Source organism: Babjeviella inositovora (genome assembly GCF_001661335.1).
Source record: "Babjeviella inositovora NRRL Y-12698 unplaced genomic scaffold BABINscaffold_7, whole genome shotgun sequence".
NCBI classification, from domain to species: domain Eukaryota; kingdom Fungi; phylum Ascomycota; class Pichiomycetes; order Serinales; genus Babjeviella; species Babjeviella inositovora.
In genome coordinates, this window is record NW_017566844.1 from 792,793 (window position 1) to 810,572 (window position 17,780).

At 49.1% G+C, this 17,780-nt stretch overlaps 6 protein-coding genes and 2 non-coding genes across 8 annotated transcripts; 5 read left to right on the forward strand and 3 right to left on the reverse strand.

The window, feature by feature from the left end:
• The first annotated feature begins 29 nt into the window (after window positions 1-29).
• On the forward strand, window positions 30-928 carry BABINDRAFT_145758 (U4/U6-U5 snRNP complex subunit). The gene has a single exon (XM_019127172.1). The coding sequence runs from the start codon at window positions 189-191 to the stop codon at window positions 837-839; it is 651 nt and encodes a 216-aa protein (XP_018984963.1). The 5' UTR covers window positions 30-188; the 3' UTR covers window positions 840-928.
• A 761-nt stretch (window positions 929-1,689) lies between these two features.
• BABINDRAFT_37307 (uncharacterized protein) lies at window positions 1,690-2,439 on the reverse strand (the record flags this gene model as incomplete). The annotated part of the gene is made up of 1 exon (XM_019131816.1): window positions 1,690-2,439. The coding sequence occupies one exon, from the start codon at window positions 2,437-2,439 to the stop codon at window positions 1,690-1,692; it is 750 nt and encodes a 249-aa protein (XP_018984964.1).
• A 973-nt stretch (window positions 2,440-3,412) lies between these two features.
• BABINDRAFT_145818 (uncharacterized protein) lies at window positions 3,413-5,567 on the forward strand. Its single transcript, XM_019127174.1, has one exon. The coding sequence runs from the start codon at window positions 3,697-3,699 to the stop codon at window positions 5,317-5,319; it is 1,623 nt and encodes a 540-aa protein (XP_018984965.1). The 5' UTR covers window positions 3,413-3,696; the 3' UTR covers window positions 5,320-5,567.
• Window positions 5,568-5,706: 139 nt separating this feature from the next.
• BABINDRAFT_167477 (uncharacterized protein) lies at window positions 5,707-10,392 on the reverse strand (the record flags this gene model as incomplete). Its single annotated transcript, XM_019130517.1, has 1 exon — window positions 5,707-10,392. The coding sequence occupies one exon, from the start codon at window positions 10,390-10,392 to the stop codon at window positions 5,707-5,709; it is 4,686 nt and encodes a 1,561-aa protein (XP_018984966.1).
• A 1,269-nt stretch (window positions 10,393-11,661) lies between these two features.
• BABINDRAFT_t220 lies at window positions 11,662-11,735 on the forward strand. The gene has a single exon. It is a non-coding gene; the product is annotated as a tRNA-Asn (tRNA).
• A 2,102-nt stretch (window positions 11,736-13,837) lies between these two features.
• RIM101 (alkaline-responsive transcriptional regulator) lies at window positions 13,838-15,417 on the forward strand. Its single transcript, XM_019129123.1, has one exon. The coding sequence runs from the start codon at window positions 13,939-13,941 to the stop codon at window positions 15,391-15,393; it is 1,455 nt and encodes a 484-aa protein (XP_018984967.1). The 5' UTR covers window positions 13,838-13,938; the 3' UTR covers window positions 15,394-15,417.
• Window positions 15,418-16,353: 936 nt separating this feature from the next.
• BABINDRAFT_t221 lies at window positions 16,354-16,452 on the forward strand. Its single transcript has one exon. It is a non-coding gene; the product is annotated as a tRNA-Ser (tRNA).
• A 601-nt stretch (window positions 16,453-17,053) lies between these two features.
• Window positions 17,054-17,770, reverse strand: BABINDRAFT_8541 (uncharacterized protein; the record flags this gene model as incomplete). The annotated part of the gene is made up of 1 exon (XM_019132820.1): window positions 17,054-17,770. The coding sequence occupies one exon, from the start codon at window positions 17,768-17,770 to the stop codon at window positions 17,054-17,056; it is 717 nt and encodes a 238-aa protein (XP_018984968.1).
• Window positions 17,771-17,780: the final 10 nt, after the last annotated feature.

A 17,780-nucleotide genomic window follows, 5' to 3' on the forward strand; every position in this document is an offset into this window, starting at 1 on the left:
AATTTGCAATTACATTTTCGCCCCAGTGCCCGCCATAGCTCCTTCAAGCGGGCGAAGAGTCTTTATGGTATCATGCAGGATACATATTTAACTCATTGCCCTTGCCACTTTCATCGGAGTACCTTGCCGTCATCAACCGTATTGCTTGATATTTAGCCCCAGTCATACGTTACAAAGTCCAGTAAACCATGGAACCCAATCCAGATCAGAAGGTGACGGTAAACAGCTACGGCCGTACCAGCTGGAACAAAGAGGCATACGCCCAGGAGGCGCTCAGCAGGCGTAAACCCGCGATCGAGGCAGATTCAGAGGCCAAAGCAGAGGTCAACGCCGGTACAGTCACATCACACCAGTTGATGCAACTGCGCGAGCAGGTATTGGAGCAGGTGAACCTGATCAACACTACGACAATCATCTCGAATCAGATCGCGGCGTCCAACTCCAAACGAGGGAAGGGGGTCGGGTTCTACTGCGACGTGTGTGATTTGACATTTAAAGACGATTACCAGTTTATCACACACTTAAATCACCCGGCGCACTTGAAAAATGTGGGGTTTGACGAGGATGTGGAGTCCCAGAAAGAAGTGAGCCTCCAGGAGGTGAAGGACCGGTTGGCAATGCTTAAGCGCAATTTGGCGTTGAAGCGTGAGGCTGACGGGAAGGAGTTTGACTTGAGTGACCGGATCAAGAAGCGCCGCGAGTTTGACCTCAAGGAGGAAGAAAAGCGCCGCGTAAGAAGACGGGCGGTGAAGCTGAGGAAGAGAGCGGAAACGGCGTCAGCAGACTCTGATATAGCGCAGATGATGGGATTTGGGGGGTTTCTGAGCACTAAAACGTGATTCTGGAATAGGTGTCAGAGGGCTGGAAGTAAAGGTCGGAAGGCGAGCTGTCCGAGTGGTTTCCGTGGAATATGATGTTAATTGAGATGGAAAACGGGAACAGAGCGTGCTCGGGGAGTGAATTATGTCGGACAAAAGGTTTATCCAATGGGGAGGTTAGCCTGTGAAGGCCTTTGGAATGAACTTAAAGCCTGGGATAATGACCACTTGGGTGTTTATCATGGCTTGCATACTTTGGCATCCGTTTGATTTTCCAATCAATCTCCCAGGAACCTGGTGTCCCTGTATACTCGAGCATGTCTATTCGCTTAGAGCTTATGCTCGCACCAATAATCCACTGGTAAGCGCCACAAAGCTGTATAAAAGAACGCCTCTACGGTCTGTTACGGCATTCGAAGATGCGTTCGTAGTGAATGGAGGTATACGCCACTTTGGAGCCAACTCTTCCGGTGTATGAATAGATAAAGGCATTTTCAACCCTAGTTCCTACAGCCTGGGTACAACCTACTTTTAAAATCCAGCCTTGAGGTGGCTGTTAACACAGAATTAGGTCAAAAAATCACAACCGAATGATTCTGGACGGTGTTCACATTAAGTCATATCCATACGCCCAACGTATATACAACTTTAACCCTATTAGAGTCGAATAGTTTAGACTCTGTCAGTGCCTACTAAGGCGCTATCGCGCCTTCCTATATCCCAGGCACTATCGCACCTGTACCACCTTCTGAATGCATGGATAAAAATAAATATGTGTACGGCGTCAATCCCGCACAGGAAATGTACAGCCCCTCTTCGCGCTGGCGAAACGTTGACATGATGTGGGGTCAACTTGGGGTTTATGGTGGCTCTACTCCTGGGCCTTGACGTTGCCAAAGAGCGGCCCCTTCTTTCTCAACTCGTTCAACTTGTCGTACTCCCCAGCGATGATTCTCTCGACAATCAACTCATCTCTGGCCTTGATCTCCTCTGGGGTCTTGTTAGAGTTCTTCAACGCGGCGACAGCAGCCTCTTCGCTGCCCAACTCCTGCTCCATAACTCTTAATCTCAACTCATCAGAACCCCACTCGGTCATGGACTTCTCATCCTTGAACAAGGAAACAGTGAATATGGCCAACAAGGATGGAATGAACCCGTAGTAGATCAACTTCTCCCACCCCTCGTTGGATGAGCCTCTGACGATCTTCCACTTGAGCTCGCCGGTCTTTTCATCCTCGTACGGGATCTTGTCGACAATCTTGCTGTCGCTATGGGACTGCACCTTTGGGATGATCTGCAACAACTCCAAATCGTCGCCGTTATCGGTCCAGAAAGACTTGTCAGCCTCGTCCAAGGACAAAAGATCCATCACTCCGAGCTCTCTGTCCTTGACCAACACCTGCAATTCCCCCAAGATCTTCAACTCGGAGTCTGGGATCACGCGTTGGGTCCCGTCCGCATTGTGGTACAATTTGTTTGGCGGCGGTAATTGGTCCAATCTCTCGCGGATGTCTATCTCGAGGTCGCGGTTGTACTTGCCCAAGCTGGCGGCACCCGAAAAGGCGGCACGGAGCGCTGGCGTGGCGGTTCTGGCCACAGAGATAGGTGCGAGTCTCAACATTTGATGGGTGGAGATAGGGGTGTGTGTGTAGCGGAGTATTAAGCGCGTACAAATGTACATGCGATATCACTAATTGTGAAAGGCATGGATTTCATTGGAGAAAACTGTGCGCCGGGTAACTATATCACGTGACATGTAATTTTAGGAAGAAATGGGACGAATAACGGATGTATTAAACGATGGAAGAAATGAATGATGTGATTAATTAATGGTAGTGTTAAGGAAAAGTGGTTTGGTTGGATTGTTAATGTTGTCTCTGGCTGACGTTGTTCCTGATTGCGGGGAGTATACCTACACATCGTTGAAAAGTGTGCGTTTTGGAACATAGCTTAGAAAATAGTATTTTTTGATTAATGTATTGCTCAATTGAGTATTAAATTATTTACTAGATCAATGGGGTTATTAGGTTTTTGGTACACCACGTCGTAGGGTGTACAGCTTTTTGGCGTACGCTACACGTTAGATTCAAACAAACCCCTTGGTGATGTAATTTCTTGAATTGTTTCAAGGGTTATATTACATCCGGAAAATACCCGGTTTAAACCTGTATAGGTGTCATTTTTAGGTACAATACCATGCGAGATTAGAGGTTTGCCCATTTTAAATCCAACCTGTCCCATATATTTTTTGTTGGATATTATCCAAGATCGCAATCGGACAAATGGGAATTTCAAAGATAGCAGGCCCATAGACCCATCGAGGATTTATCTCAAGCTCGTAGTTTATGACAATTGCAATCCCTTGTTTAGAGAACGGGAATATACAATGAAGTGTGTAGATACATAGAGCACCTGACTTCAATCAAACCCAGACTACTCCCTCGCCTCTCCCCACGTACTGTATAGCAAACGTATCTGACTTATTTTTTGACACAAAATTGCCTCAAACCCTCCATAGCATTTTTTTCATCCCGTCATAAATTTATCCATAACATCCACTATACCCAAAAGATTAGCTGTCTCTCTTTCCGGGAGACCAGAGAGATGCCATTCCTCCCGGAGTGCTGAATGAGGCGTGCCCCTCGTTTTTCGCACGCGTTAATTTCCACGACGCGTATGTTTACTTTTACTTTTCTCTCGGTTTTTTCGGCACCGCCTCTTTCTCGTCTTTGTTTGTTTGCGCCAAAGACGTGTTTAATATCGCAAAGGTTCACACAGCTCAAGACTACTCATACCGGCTAGTTGTAAACATTGCCGTAACCCAGCTGCCGTTCATACAATTGACGTGGCCGCCATACAACCGATCCCACCATCCACTATGGACATAATTGACCCTGCGGCCTCCGGCCCCGGATATGACCCCATCCCCAAAGACCTCGCGGAGGAGGACACGGAAGACCTCACGGATGCTAGTTCGGACGAAGGCATCGCCGGAGAAGAACAAAAAAACGACGCAGATGAAGACATGCACACAGACGATGACACCGCTCCAGCGATTCCCGTGAACGCTTTACCGGCAACAGGCAGCTTCAAAAGCTCACGGACAAACACCACCGATGAGGAAAAGAGCTCCGACACGTACGACGACACCTTCATCACGAGTTGTCTCGAGCGAATTACGGTGTTTGAAAACCAGCCGTTCAACCGCGACACGCTACATCAGATTCTCAGCGCGGTGAAGGATACGTTGGTACAGCTGAGACGGGTGGTGAACAGGGCCAATTTTCAGCACTACATCGGGCACCATCTGATCTCGAGTAACCAAGAGCGTCACGAGATCGAGACGCGGCTCTTACAGAGCGAAATCAGGTTTCTCAAACGGTTCCAGACCGCGGACCAGCTCCGCGCGTTGAACAGCTTGAAGCAGGAGATTGCACATCTCAGCGAACGCAACCAACACTTGAGCCGCCTGGTGCACAAGTACCAGTACCGTGGAAAGGTGCTCAAGCTTCGGTTGATAGAGAAAACAAATGAGTTGGCGCTTTTAACGCAGCTGTTGCCGACTCAGAGCAGCTTTGTGGTGAGCAAGCCGTACCAGCCGAGCTATACCGATCACAACGTCCAGCCGACGGATTCTATGGATTACGGGAGGGCGACGAGCAATTTGTCGCATGAGCGGTCACACCCGTACCAGTTAGGGGAGAAGCGGCGGAAAAACTCGGGGAGACGACTTTCCGCGGGCGATTCAAGCAATGGGTTGGATGCTTTGGGGATGTTGGCGTCGCGGGTGTTGAGTGAGGGCGAGGTGAGCGAGGTGAGCGAGGCAAAAGTGAGTGGAGCAAATCAGATAAGCCATGTCACTCACGCGAACCCGGGCAGCCACGCAAAATATAGCACCCAAGCGAAACAAGGTAGCCACGTGCATCAATCGAGTGACGGCAACCCAACGAATGAAGATGAGTCAGTGAATGAAGGTGGGCCAGTGGATAAAAGTGAGTCTGTGAATGAAGATGGGGCAGTGGATAAAAGTGAGTTAGTGAGCGAAGCTGAGCCAGTGAACGAAGTCAATTCAGCGAGCCACACCAGTCAAAGGAAACTTCACTACAGAGCTCCCCGTCGGGAGATTAAATTGCAGAAGGACCATGTTCTACCGGAACTCATTGCGGTGCCCCTGTCGGAGGACGGCTCACGGCATGGACTGGCAAGTGAGCTTGAGAAATCGGTGGAAAATTCAAGACCTGCCAAAAAGCCAAGACCCCTGAATTGTCCAAGATCCGTAGAACATCCATCTGTGGATGCCATCCTAAAACATTCCAAAGACACCTCACCGGCCGTGTTACCGCCTCTTTACGGTTCAGCCTCTCATCCCCCGCTTCTGTCCGTTTCTCCGTTGGCAAAGGCTGCTCCGTCAATGTCCCGGATCGACGAGAACAGGACAATGGATATGGATATGGATGAAACCATCATGGAGCCGCACACGTCGGTGATCACCTCCAGTTAAATAGGCACGGTGTCTAGCTTATCGATTACGAGATTTATCAGCAAAACGAGCGAGAGGGATTAAGGAAAGCCATTGTTAGGAGGGGCGGCGAAAGCTGAATTATGGCTGAAGGTCACCTGTAGCACGCGCTGCAAGATGCATTATATAAAATGGTGCTTTGCTCAGGGTTTTCGCTGCTTGTAGATATTTTAAAATATTTTGTTTTAATACGCTATCCTCCCCTCTGACCGCAAGTGCGCCACCACTCTTTTGATGCGGGAGTCCAAGATTGTTTATTGCACATGACCCAATAAAGCACCAACTCGCACTGTCACCGAGCCGGGATTACTGTAAAAATCGCGCCTATATGCCAGAATAACAAATATCTAGATAAAATACAAATAAATACTACAAGTATCCACCCTGCTCGCACAAGCCGTAGAAGATCCCGTTCTTGTCAGCCAACAAGGTTGCAGGTGAGTCAAACTCCTTGACCTCACCCTTGTCCAACACCACAATGCGGTCGCAGTCCATAACGGTGTCCAATCTGTGCGCAATGGTCAAAATCGTCTTGGAGGCAAACTCGCTGCGGATTGTCTCCTGGATGATTTTGTCGGTTTGGACATCCACTGAAGATGTGGCTTCATCGAGCACAAGTACGGTGGATGTGTTGAGCAATGCACGTGCGAGACACATCAACTGTTTTTGGCCGACAGAGAGGTTGGAGCCCCCTTCATTGAGCTTAGCGAGCAAGCCAACAGCAGCAGCATCTTCATCTCCGCTAGTGTCACCCATAGACGCGACATGCACATCCAAATGCGCCAACTTCAACACCTTCCACAACTCCGCATCTGTGTGTCGGTCAAACGGATCCAAGTTGCGCCTGACCGTTCCTTGGAAGATCTGGGAGTCCTGTGGAATAATGTTCAAGCTGCTCCTCAAGTCACGGAGCCCCATCTCGCTGGTGTTTGCGCCATCAATCGTGATATGGCCCCCGGTGGGCTCGATCATGCGGAACAACGCCAATGTCAACGTGGACTTGCCAGCACCCGTGCGCCCCACAATTCCAATCTTCTCGCGGGGCTTGATGTCAAGTGAAAGGTTGCTCAACACAGGGTCGAGGTTCTCGCGGTAGCGTGTGGTGTAGTTGACAAAGCTGATTTCACCCTGGTCCGGCCCCTGGGGCTGCGGGCGCTTGCCCTCCACCACTGGCTCTGCCTCAGGGACTAACTTGGTGTACTCCATGATGCGTTCAACGCTGACAAACCTCGCCTGGGCGTCTACGGCCATCCGGATAGAAAACCCCAAGCGCATCGAGACGTCTACAGAGGACGTGATGATGAAACCAATCATCCCAGAACTCATTGGGCTTGCAGTAGTCAAGGAAAGAATACATAATGAGCTCACCACAAACAAGGCAGCGGAGCCTATCACCTTTAAACGGAAGGAGATCCAGCGGCTGGACGACATGTTTGCGTACGCAGGCTGTAAATTACTCTCAATATTGGACACATGGAGGAACTCGAAGCGCGCGGTTTGGCCATACGCACGGATGGTATCAATACCACTCAAAGTCTCCAGAATATGGGCAAATATTGGCGACAAGGTGACACTGGTGATACGCTTCAACTCGCGCGACGTCACCAGATAGTAGTTCCGGTAGTAGATGTAGAATACGAGCATGAACACGATAAAGAACCCGAAAAGCGGAAGGACGTACGTAATGGCAACAAAGCCAGTCATAATCTGGACCAATATGGAAAAGACCATGACGGACGCCCGGGGCAACCCGTTATCCACCTGGTTCACGTCGGAGGTGAAGCGGTTCATCACACGACCAATAGGCGTAGTTTCAAAGAAGAACATGGGCGAGCGAACCACCGCCGTAAGCATTCCTTCGTGCAAGACCCTTGATGCCCGGAGAGAGCACAAGCACCACATCACCAACACATGGAGGTACGAACCCAAAGCGGAAGATAAGCCGAGTACAAAGTACACCCCGATGTTGGACCACGCATTGACATTGCCGTCGTTGCCTTCGTTGTCCTCGGACCAGTGTTTCAACCACAACTTGCTGCCGAGCCCAAGGATTGGACTGGAAACCACAAAGACCGTGAGGATGATACACGACGAGATACCGCACGCGTGTATGTACGCCTTGTACACCTCCCACTTGACATACCCGGTTGCGGATGTTTCCAACGCTTGAGCAGTCTTGCGCTCGTCGACATCGTCCTTAGGACGGGGTTTCCTCTCAAACGTTGCCACGCTCGCACGTCTTAGCGTGGATTGACTGCTACGACGAGGCTTGTCGAGCTTTGCAATCTCAATCAAGGTGCCCTGGTCAGGAAGCTCAAGACAATCTGGCCTTTCAATGTCAATCAACGCGGAAGGTGATCCTTCAGCAGACCCCACTCCTTCAACCAAACTGGTGGTGTCTGAGTTTGCTTCGCTGGCACTGCCAATGCCGTGCTCCTTGATCAAGTTATAAATCCCCTCAGCCCGCAGTACTGCCTCTTCGTAGCTCCCTCTCTCCACAATCTTTCCCCCGACCAAGAGAAGGATCTCATCTGCATGGCTCAAGATCGGAATCGCGTTCGTTGTCAAGATCTTTGTCTTGGATGCGAGTAACCCCTGCGGACCCAATACGTGGATCGTGAGGTAGTGTGCCACGTGGGCATCAACGGCAGAAAGCACGTCGTCGAGCAAGTAGATGTCCGCACGCGCATACACCGCACGCGCAATAGCGATACGCGCCTTCTGGCCCCCCGAGAGCGAAATCCCCTTCTCCCCGACCTGGGTCTTGTCGCCATCAGGAAACACCTTCATGTCTGGGCCCAAGGCACACGCCTCCACCGTCTTGGCGTAAAAGTCTGGGTCAAAACGGCACCCAAAGGTGATGTTGTCCTGGACCGTCCCGTTCATGATCCACGGCGACTGCGCACAGTACACGAGCGTACCATCGATCTTAATTTTGGAACCGCTGAGGAGTGGAAGCTCGCCCAAAATCGCTTTCAACATGGCAGACTTACCGCTGCCGACAGTCCCCACAATACACGTCAACCGGGCCTTGCGAGAGGAGAAGGAGATATCGTGCAAGGCAACCTTCGGGCGGTCCACCGTGGCCTCCTCATCCGCCCTGGCCACGGACTTGCTCCAGAGGAACGTGGAGTTCAGCACACGGATGGATTCGTCGCCCGCGCGGAGCGTTTGCGTGTCACTTTTCTCTATCAAGTCTGTATCGATCTCACCGGAGGCCAAGAAACCAGACAACCTGGCGAGTGAGACTCTGGTCTCGATGAACGCGGATATGAGCCCGGGAATCTCGTATATGAGATCACCCATAATGGCGAACAAAGCCAAGGCCGGGAAGATGAGGTCTGGGGTCAACGGGGCAGTCCCAAGGACGAGGAAGGTCGCAAAGGTCGCAAAGGTGATGAGAAACGGAAGAGCTTCCCAGAAGAAGACAGAGACGGCGTCAAAGATCCCGATGCGGCGGATGTTTTCCAACTCGAGGTCGTTTCTGATATGCGTAACCTTCTCCATGACCGGTTTTTCCCACGCGTACAACTTAATGGACTTTATGGATGTGAGGAGCTCGTTGATGGCCTTGGTCCGCAAGTCCTTGGTCTTCATCTGGGCCCCATAGAGTTTCTCCATCTTGCGCGCGACAAGCACGTTCACCGGCACCATGAGCACAAGCACCGCCACGCCCCCGAACACAGCCCAGCCCATGAGGTAATAGAGCGACAAGACACACAACGTGGACTTGAAGGGAAGCGAGACAAATAATTGCGCGTTCTGCGACATATTCTGAAGGTTGGCAACGTCCACAGACACGAGGTTGACAACGTCGCCGCTCGCGTCCTCGGAATCACCGCTGCTCTTCAGTCTGGCCTCAGAAGACATCCTCAAAGCCTTTGTGTAGAGCAAGGTCATCAAACCAGTTTTGCAGTTGAAGCCGAGTTCCAACACCCGGAGGAAACAGAAGTTGAATGCGAGGAGCTCGAGCATGGAGTTGGCAAACATCGCGACCGAAAGCACGGCCCCGAAAAGCAACGGTGGGGTTGTTTCGGGCTCGTTCTGATACGCGGAGAAGAAGCGAATCAAAAGACGGAGGAGGAGTGGCTGGATAAACAAGACGCAGCACTCTGCGAGCTGGAAGATTGTCACGAGGGCCATGTCCCGGCCGAAAACCTTGACCAAAGCACGGAGCAATGAGGGAGATGGTCTGGAGGCCTCTTTCTTCCAAGACAGGGCAACCCTGTCCGCAACATTGACAACATTGACGGCTGGCGGAAACTCGGGGATCTTTGATTCGTCAAGGATCCCGTCGTTGTAGGACTTGACAATGAGCGGGGTCATCCAGCTGAATGTAATGTACTCGAAAATGTTGAGTATCGCCAATGATTGCGAATGGGTGGTGTAATAGCCGATGAGACGTTTGGCTGGTGACCAGTAGGAGGTTTCTAAGATAAGGATGACGGCAGCATTGACGAGGATGAGGATGTCGAGTATTTTAGTGCCCGGGAGGACCTGCCACTCGGTGGTGTTCTGAACAACCACACAGACCTGAAACACTGCGACCGTGAGCCAATAGACGAGAAGGCTGCCAGAAGCGGCAGGACTGGTGACAGGCTCCACAACGTGCAAGGGTAAGACGAAAGCGAGGAGAGACACGGCTGCTGAGAGGTAGCCTGCGGTCCGGATATCCGAGATGGTGTAGAGCACATTAGAGTGGATACCAAGCGCAAATAAGAAGGTTATTTGGACCAATATCAAGGCCACTCGGAGAAACTGGAGCACACCCACGTTCTCAAGGCTGAAGCAGCTGCCGTGGGTCTTGCGCGCGGCGAGCTGCACGAACTGGAAAAGGCACAACAAGCCAAAGAACGCGGAGATGCCGATATACACGAGAGACAAGAAGCACGGGTTAAACGCGTTGGCCTTGTGACTCGCAAATGGGGTGAGGATCACCGTCGCGTAAGCCGAAAGAGGGCAGTCGTGTGGGAGCCGTGGGGGCGTAGTGTTGGCGGAGAGGACGGTCGCTAGGAACGGCGACTGGAGCATCGCTAGGGGAGAGTCTAGAGACATGGATCCAGATAACTGTATGCGAAAGGGATAAAATAATCGTGGAATCGTTTTTATTTTTATAGATGTGGAGATTTGCACGTTCCCCAGGGTGTGATTCCACTGATAGCGATTGTTGTAAGTGAAAAGCTTATGCAATGCACATGCACAGGATAAACCCATGGGGCTTCGATACGAGAAGCTTTCAGGGGGCAAGACGAGCCCAGTTAAATGGCAAAATGGAGCAAAAAAAAAACTTAACCTACCAACGGGTATTGACTTGAATGCTATCGTCATTCAAGTTGATTGCTGTTATCAGGGTTCTTGTTGTAGTGCAATATCTATCTTTTATCAATGATAGAAGGGTGGCAAATGGTGGCATCCCAGAAGCCAGAGGCCTGAGCAACAAAAAGTTTGCCACCCAAGTTAATAGACGACAGCCACAATTCAAAATAGGCTGCTGGTCTAAGATTTCACAGCAGTACGCCACCCGACCGTACTGAGCAGACGAACTATAAGGGTAAACATGTCAAGGGTTGGGGAACTAGTCTAATTCTGATATGGGAAATGCATGTAATTAGCCAGGGCCACTCTGGACTAAATCCGGAAATAACTGAACTGACGGCTTGTAGGAAGAATTTGCATGTCTCTATTCCACAAGTGATGACAAATTTCAGAGAAAAGTGGATGAAAACCTATTCCTAAGCCGATCTTTGACCCTATAGATTCTGTTAGAGTCTGCGTGGGGAGCTGGCGCATACTTCTCGTAAAAGAAGGGATATCGCTGCACGTGCCTGGTTGTACGAAAGATGAGACAGCAACCTGCGGTGTATAATTTATATCCTAGCTAAATGGATATCATTATTTTAGAGGCTTTAAATGGAATAGTTGAATCTCTCGATTGTCGGTAGACAGCATAAGCGACTGTAAAATGTTGGTCAATATACCTGGACTGTAGATAACCCAGTCCAACAGACTACCGAGCTGGGAGAATCGGTCAGGGATATCGTCGGCACATCAGAGTTTGAGGCAATATCGGTGTAGCACTTTACGGGATTACATTGACGTTGCATTTTACAATGGGCGGAACCATGGGTCGTGATTCCGATGAATTGAACCGCCGTGGTGGCTCAAGTCTAGAAGTGGTTGGAATATGTGCTTAGTTTAAAAGTATCTTTATTCTCGTGATTGTATATACTGTAGTAGTTTGATAATATCTTGTGAATAGATGACTGACTACAACCCCCTGACTGGAATCTCAACAGGCGCCGGAACTCCGACACGGCATGGTAAGATTTCGTGGCCAAGTTGGTTAAGGCGTGTGACTGTTAATCACAAGATCGTGAGTTCGACCCTCACCGAGATCGGCTATACTTTTTACACCGTTGTAAATTACCTTTCAGTTATGCAATAGCACTATGGTCCAAGAGCCTCCGGAATGCCCCTCCACGAGAGATAATCGATCATAATAATCGGCTTCTGGTAGACTAAAATGGAAAGCCTGTTAAGTGCTGTGCACCCAAATGTGTCAGCGTCACTCCTGTTTTCTCCGCAGGTTGCTAGCTCGTTTATGCGGTGTTGGACACGAGACGATAATAAATGGCGGCTCGTCTGTTGATATTTCGGATAATCGCTAATGTCTTTGGACGCATGTTCTTTTTTTTTTCCACTCTCTGGCTTTATCTTTTGAGATGTAGAGAGAAATTTAAAGTCCCATTTACAGATGTGGTAGCTTTGTACAATGGCGACATGTCACACCACCTGTAAGGCTCCGCAGCATTCATAACTCGGAAGGAGACCAATTAAATCTCCTTTGGGTCTCTAGTGAGTAGGTAGCCGTATGTTGGTTTATTCGGAGGATTTAGAGGGATTACGTATTTACTTTGTCATATTTGTGTCAGCAGGAAGAAAAACTAGCCTATCTAACCCCCCCGCACGTTCCTATATGTGTACCATGCCATGCCTAAAAAGGCAACGCCAAGCATAATTGCTTGGGTGGCTCCCACTGTAGAAGAGCACTATGGCTGCTGGATTTCCAACGGCTCGTATTTATCTAGATTTTTGGCGGTTTGATCAAGTGCACAGGATGTGTCCACTATCGAGGTATAGTTGCCAGATAAGGTACTACCAGAATTCCAAGCATGGAATTAAGGCATTATATACTTGGAGTTAAGGCGTTAGGAACTTGGAATTGAGGTCTTAATCAACAAGCAAACAATAGCGAGTTTTGTTTGAAACGGAATCTTCGTATAAGGGCCACTCGGTAGTGTATTCACATACGGCGCTCCGAAACAGAGACTTCACGTAGAGGGACTATTTTGTGTGAAACCCGAGCTATTGAAATACTTGCTTCGGAATACGAACCGTGCTACCATGTTTAAAGCATCAAGACAAGATTAAGGTGGGACTCTGGTAGAACTTTTGCACAACTTGTTTCTGCTAGATAAAAGGAGCTATGACGTAAACAGGTTTGAAGCCTTCCGGAGTCATCGGTACCCTTCTAGTTGTATGGGTGTACCGTGTTCCAACTTGTGGCTTAATCCGGTGCGAATACACTCTCTGGGTCAGAATATCCCCTCACCGCCTTATGGCTATCTTTAACTCAAGCCCAAAAATCACCTCACGGTCCACTGAGATCTTCAAAATTAGCGAGTCTTTGGAGGCTTACTGGTAGACCAAGAACTTGCCAAGGAATGGAGTAACCGGTATGCAAAAAAAAGGCATAGCTTGGCCAAATGACGTAAGTCATTCAGACATCCGAAAGTAAAGCTTTATAGTTCTCACCGTCTGTTTCGAACTGTATCCACCCGCCTCTCTCGGAAGACTACTCGACTGTTACAATCGTCTGTTCGAGTTGTCTCACCCCATGTACTTATTGTGCTCGTGTACTCGTGTGTCCAGGACTGAGCTTTTCCCAGCCTATCGTTTCAAAGGGTTCATTCAAACGTGGCCTCAACTGCATGCGTTGTCGTGCGTTAATCTGGGCAAAAAAACAGGCCAGTCATCCCACGGGTTTACTTTCGCCGATCCAACTTACGTATTTTAAGTAGCTGGTGGTCCAACGGAGTCCCCGCTGTTTTGGGGTACTAAGAACTATGTCACCGTTTAGTGGAAATGGGCCCTACTCAGTCCACTAGTAACCATTGATATTTAGATACGCGTATCCCAAACCCTCAACAAACATTAATATTATATATACACCATCCACCGGCACAATTCAGAAGCATATAGGTTAACATTTTCACCACCGTATGCATCTTTTTGTCAGGGTCTACATATGTGGCCTGAGATATTGACTGACACCTGGGAGTGTATCACCAGCTCCCAGCCCCACAGTAGGCACGGAACTGACAGACTGGCGTATGCACACCAAGACCTAGATCTTGGCATATGCACCTATCTGCACCGCCTATTCATATATACCGGATACCAAGGATTCAAAAGCAATTCACGGTTCAGGGTGCATGGCTCGTGCAGCCCGGTTACGCACAATATAAAAACAGAGGCGGCCCCACTAAATCTCTCCCTAACAAAAATCTGGCGTACCCTCAGAATACCTATACCTTTTCAATGTACCCAAAAGAAGACTACGCGCCGCCACCGGCTTCATATAACCTCCACCCTGTGTCGTACCTCTACCCTTCAATGAACGAAAACACATACCCAGGCACCCTTCCGCCTAACCCGCAATACTCCAGAGACGCGAACCCGCAGTATGCCAGGCACGACTCGACCAACTCACAGTTTTCCCAGGATGACAACAGCCCGATAAACCTGCTTGGGGCGTCACCAAAGCTGTCGGCCAGCTCTAACTCGTCCGTGAGCTCTCCGAAGCAGAGCGGCTACTACAAAGAGGGGTACCCAGAGTACTACTCTCAGATGCCTGTGCAGGCACAGGCACCACCTCCTCCTACACAGGCGCAGGTGATCTCGGGTAAAACCAAGCGCAAGCGGAAGGTTAAGGTTTACGATAACGACCCAATCGGGCCGTACTTCTGCCAGTGGGAGCAGTGTCCGGACGGCCAACAGCTGTTCTACCGCGCCTCCGACCTCTACAACCATCTCTGTGCATGTCACATCGGGCGCAAGTCGCACCAGAACCTTCTGCTCCGCTGTCACTGGGCAAAGTGTGAAGTGACCACGTCAAAGCGCGACCACATCACGTCGCACTTGCGTGTGCACGTAGACTGGAAGCCGTGGCTGTGCAATGTATGCGGCAAGGGGTTCAAGCGCCCGCAGGATTTGAAGAAGCACGTAAAGATCCACGCAGACGACTTGATCGAACACCCGCAGAGCTACGAGCCGCAGAGCTACGAGCAAGCGCAGGCGCAGCACGCGGCACACTTGCAGCAGACCAACGCGCAATACTCGCAACCACCGCACTCGTATCACCCCCACGCTGACTCGAGGAAGAGATCCATCTCGGCCATTTCCGATTTCTACAACGACTTGAAGAAGTCCAAGGTCGAGCCAACCTACAACTACGGCATTGGTACCAAGCTCAACTCGTTCGACGAGAGCTACCAGGCTTTGCCACCGATCCAGCAGGCACAGCAGCCAAAGCACCAGGAGTTGTTGGAAGCAGACTTGTTCTTCCAACAGTTGAACCACTCGTTGGGGTCTTACCCGCAGAACGCGAGTGACCACTACCAGCATGGTTCCCAGCCGTTGCCGCAATTGAGATTCAACCAGAACCAAAACCAGTTGTATCCGTCCATGAACGAGTCCCATTACGGTGGCAACTATGGATTGCCCCAGGTGAACCGTTTCGAGGGTGCGGACCCAGCTCGGAAGTTTAACGTTGGGGTCTACCAGAAATCGGCCAAGTCTGCCGATGTAGAGGACTTGACCGAAAAGTTGGCCAGTGTTAAAATTGACGAGACAACGGAGAAGTCGAAGTTGGACGTTGAAAGGCACAGAGAAGTGATCAGACTGATCAGGGCCGTGATTCGCGAGGCGTTGAAGGAATACGAGCAGAAGGTGGAAATGGAAAAGAAGCCGTTGTATCCTTCACTTGTTTGTTAGGCTGTTTAGTTTTTTGTTCTGGGTTCGGGTTCTTTTTGTATCATTAGTGTAATGGATTGGATCAATAAATTGTAACTGTAGAATCAATAAATTGGGTTAATTTGTTAGCTTTATCACCCTTAAGGGGGTTCGCAAGACTGGGAATAGCTTTGGATGTTTCAAGATTGGTCATTTAATTACGAGCTGCACGGGTGGCTTGTGTTTTTTTTCAGTTAGGACTCCATGAAGGATAGCTATGGTTTCAGGGGTAAATCCCGAAAGTGCGCGTTTAGTAAAGCAAAGGTGTACACATAAATTACTTGGGCTTTAATACTGAGTCGCCCATACATCCTCCACGACTTAAGAACTATCCCGATAATGATCGAGCTAGGGACGTACTATGTGTTAAGTAGGTGCCAGAATCAACTGACAATGAAACCATTCGATAAAATTGTCAGGGTTCCAGCGCCTATTGGTATTCCAGTCAGGGGGTCATAATCAGTCATTGATTCATAAAAATAAAGATAATATTAAACTAAGATCATACCCTAAATCTGGAAAACTACTTCCTTATATAGTTTTCTTCAGTGCCTCATTTGTTTCTTTCATGCGACAGGATAGTTTCAGATACTCATTATCAAACAATCCTAATAACCTCAACTGGAGTCTCATATAATTCCCGAAATAACTCTCTAACTCTGACAGAAATCATTGTATAAAACAAATTTCCAGAACCATAGCTCAACGCACTAAGTATTGCGATAGAAGTCTCTCTTCAACAGAACAGAGATTCCACGAAAACAGACATTGTACCTCACTTGTAGCTAGAGAAAAAGACTGTATCTATTGTTATAGTTAAATACTAAGTTAAATAAAAAAAATATACATCCCTAGCGTAAGCCATAATCTAGATATTCAATAGCTAAACGATATTTGCTGGCATGATAAAGTTCGCGAAAATATATAAATTTTCAGATTTCTGGCACTGTGGCCGAGTGGTTAAGGCGACGCCCTGCTATTATCTTGTAACAGTTCAGGCGTTGGGTTTTACCTGCGCAAGTTCGAATCTTGTCTGTGTCGATATCTTTTTTTTTATTCCAGCCATACCCTCGGTGCGTAATATTTTTGAATGACGATTATTGTCTTTTAGCAATTTGTTGAATAATGTTGACATTTATGAAAAAAAAACGAGCTTTGTCATTGTCGGCCCTTTGGTTACCCTCTGTTAACATAACTATATAACTCCGCTATTTGGGCGTTCAAAGTGTAATATTATCCCAGTTTCCCATTGGGTACTAACTCTACTTCTCGCCTAGTTGGTGACCAAGATTTTTTAGTGCTATTCCAGTGACAAAAATCTTTCAAGTACACATAAAACTTACCTTAAGGATCCAGTTCTACCAATCACTAACATACACATGCGCTATCCTGGATAAGATCGGCGGTAGGCCGTTTAAATGCCCTTAGTCCACTAATCTTATCGATAATAATATCAGACTCGAACTGCGCATTTTCTGACCCACCTGGAAGCTTTCTGAAAGATATTATCTTGTGTCCTCAAGCCAAGATCTAGACAGCTCTAATTCAATCCTGATAGACATTCCTCATGACGAGAAATCTCAATCCTTCAGACCTTTCCCCTTCCTACCGAATCCGTAATCCACGGCTCAGGCACCACTGCTTACCACGGGTAAACAATATCGCTCCGCAAGATCCACTTCTCGCCCTGGCTCACCAACTCTCCCTCGTGTAACAAACAGTCGTCCCCGTGCTTGTGTAACAAGGCCATGCCCTTGGACGGATGGATGTTCAACGAACGGGCATTGCGCTTAGTGGAAGAAGGAGGATAGAAGATGGTTCCGCCCCCCACAAACTCCTCATCACCAGTGAGGTAAATCAAAAGCGTCCAGCGGGTCTCGCCCCTGACCCTCTCCACCGTCACCGGCACACTTTCGTCGTAGTGCTTTCCAAAATGGTGACCCGCGCGGTAGCGGTAGATCCTGAGCTGGGGATTCAAGCCGATGGCGTCGTCAAAGATGGATGAAATGGCCTCATCGCCGTACTGCAGCTGGAGCAACTTGGAAAGATACGCCCACAAGCTCTGGGCCGCGACGGGGTCGTTCGTCAAGGCACGGTCATTCACACGAGCCGCATATCCCTTGCCCTTAATGAGGGGGGTTGTTTCGAGAGTGAGGCTCGGAGATGTGGTGAACGAGGCGATGAGTTCGTCGCAGAGCTCGGCGTTAAAGAACTTGGGGATCGTGATGATCTGGCCGTCCACCACGGTTTCGGGTGTCGGTGTGAAGTAAGATTTCTGGGTGGAAAGCACCAGAAACGACTTGGGAAAGTCATATTTCTCTGGAGTGGGGGAATCAGTCCCTTTCTTCTTAACGGCCATAAGGGAGGTG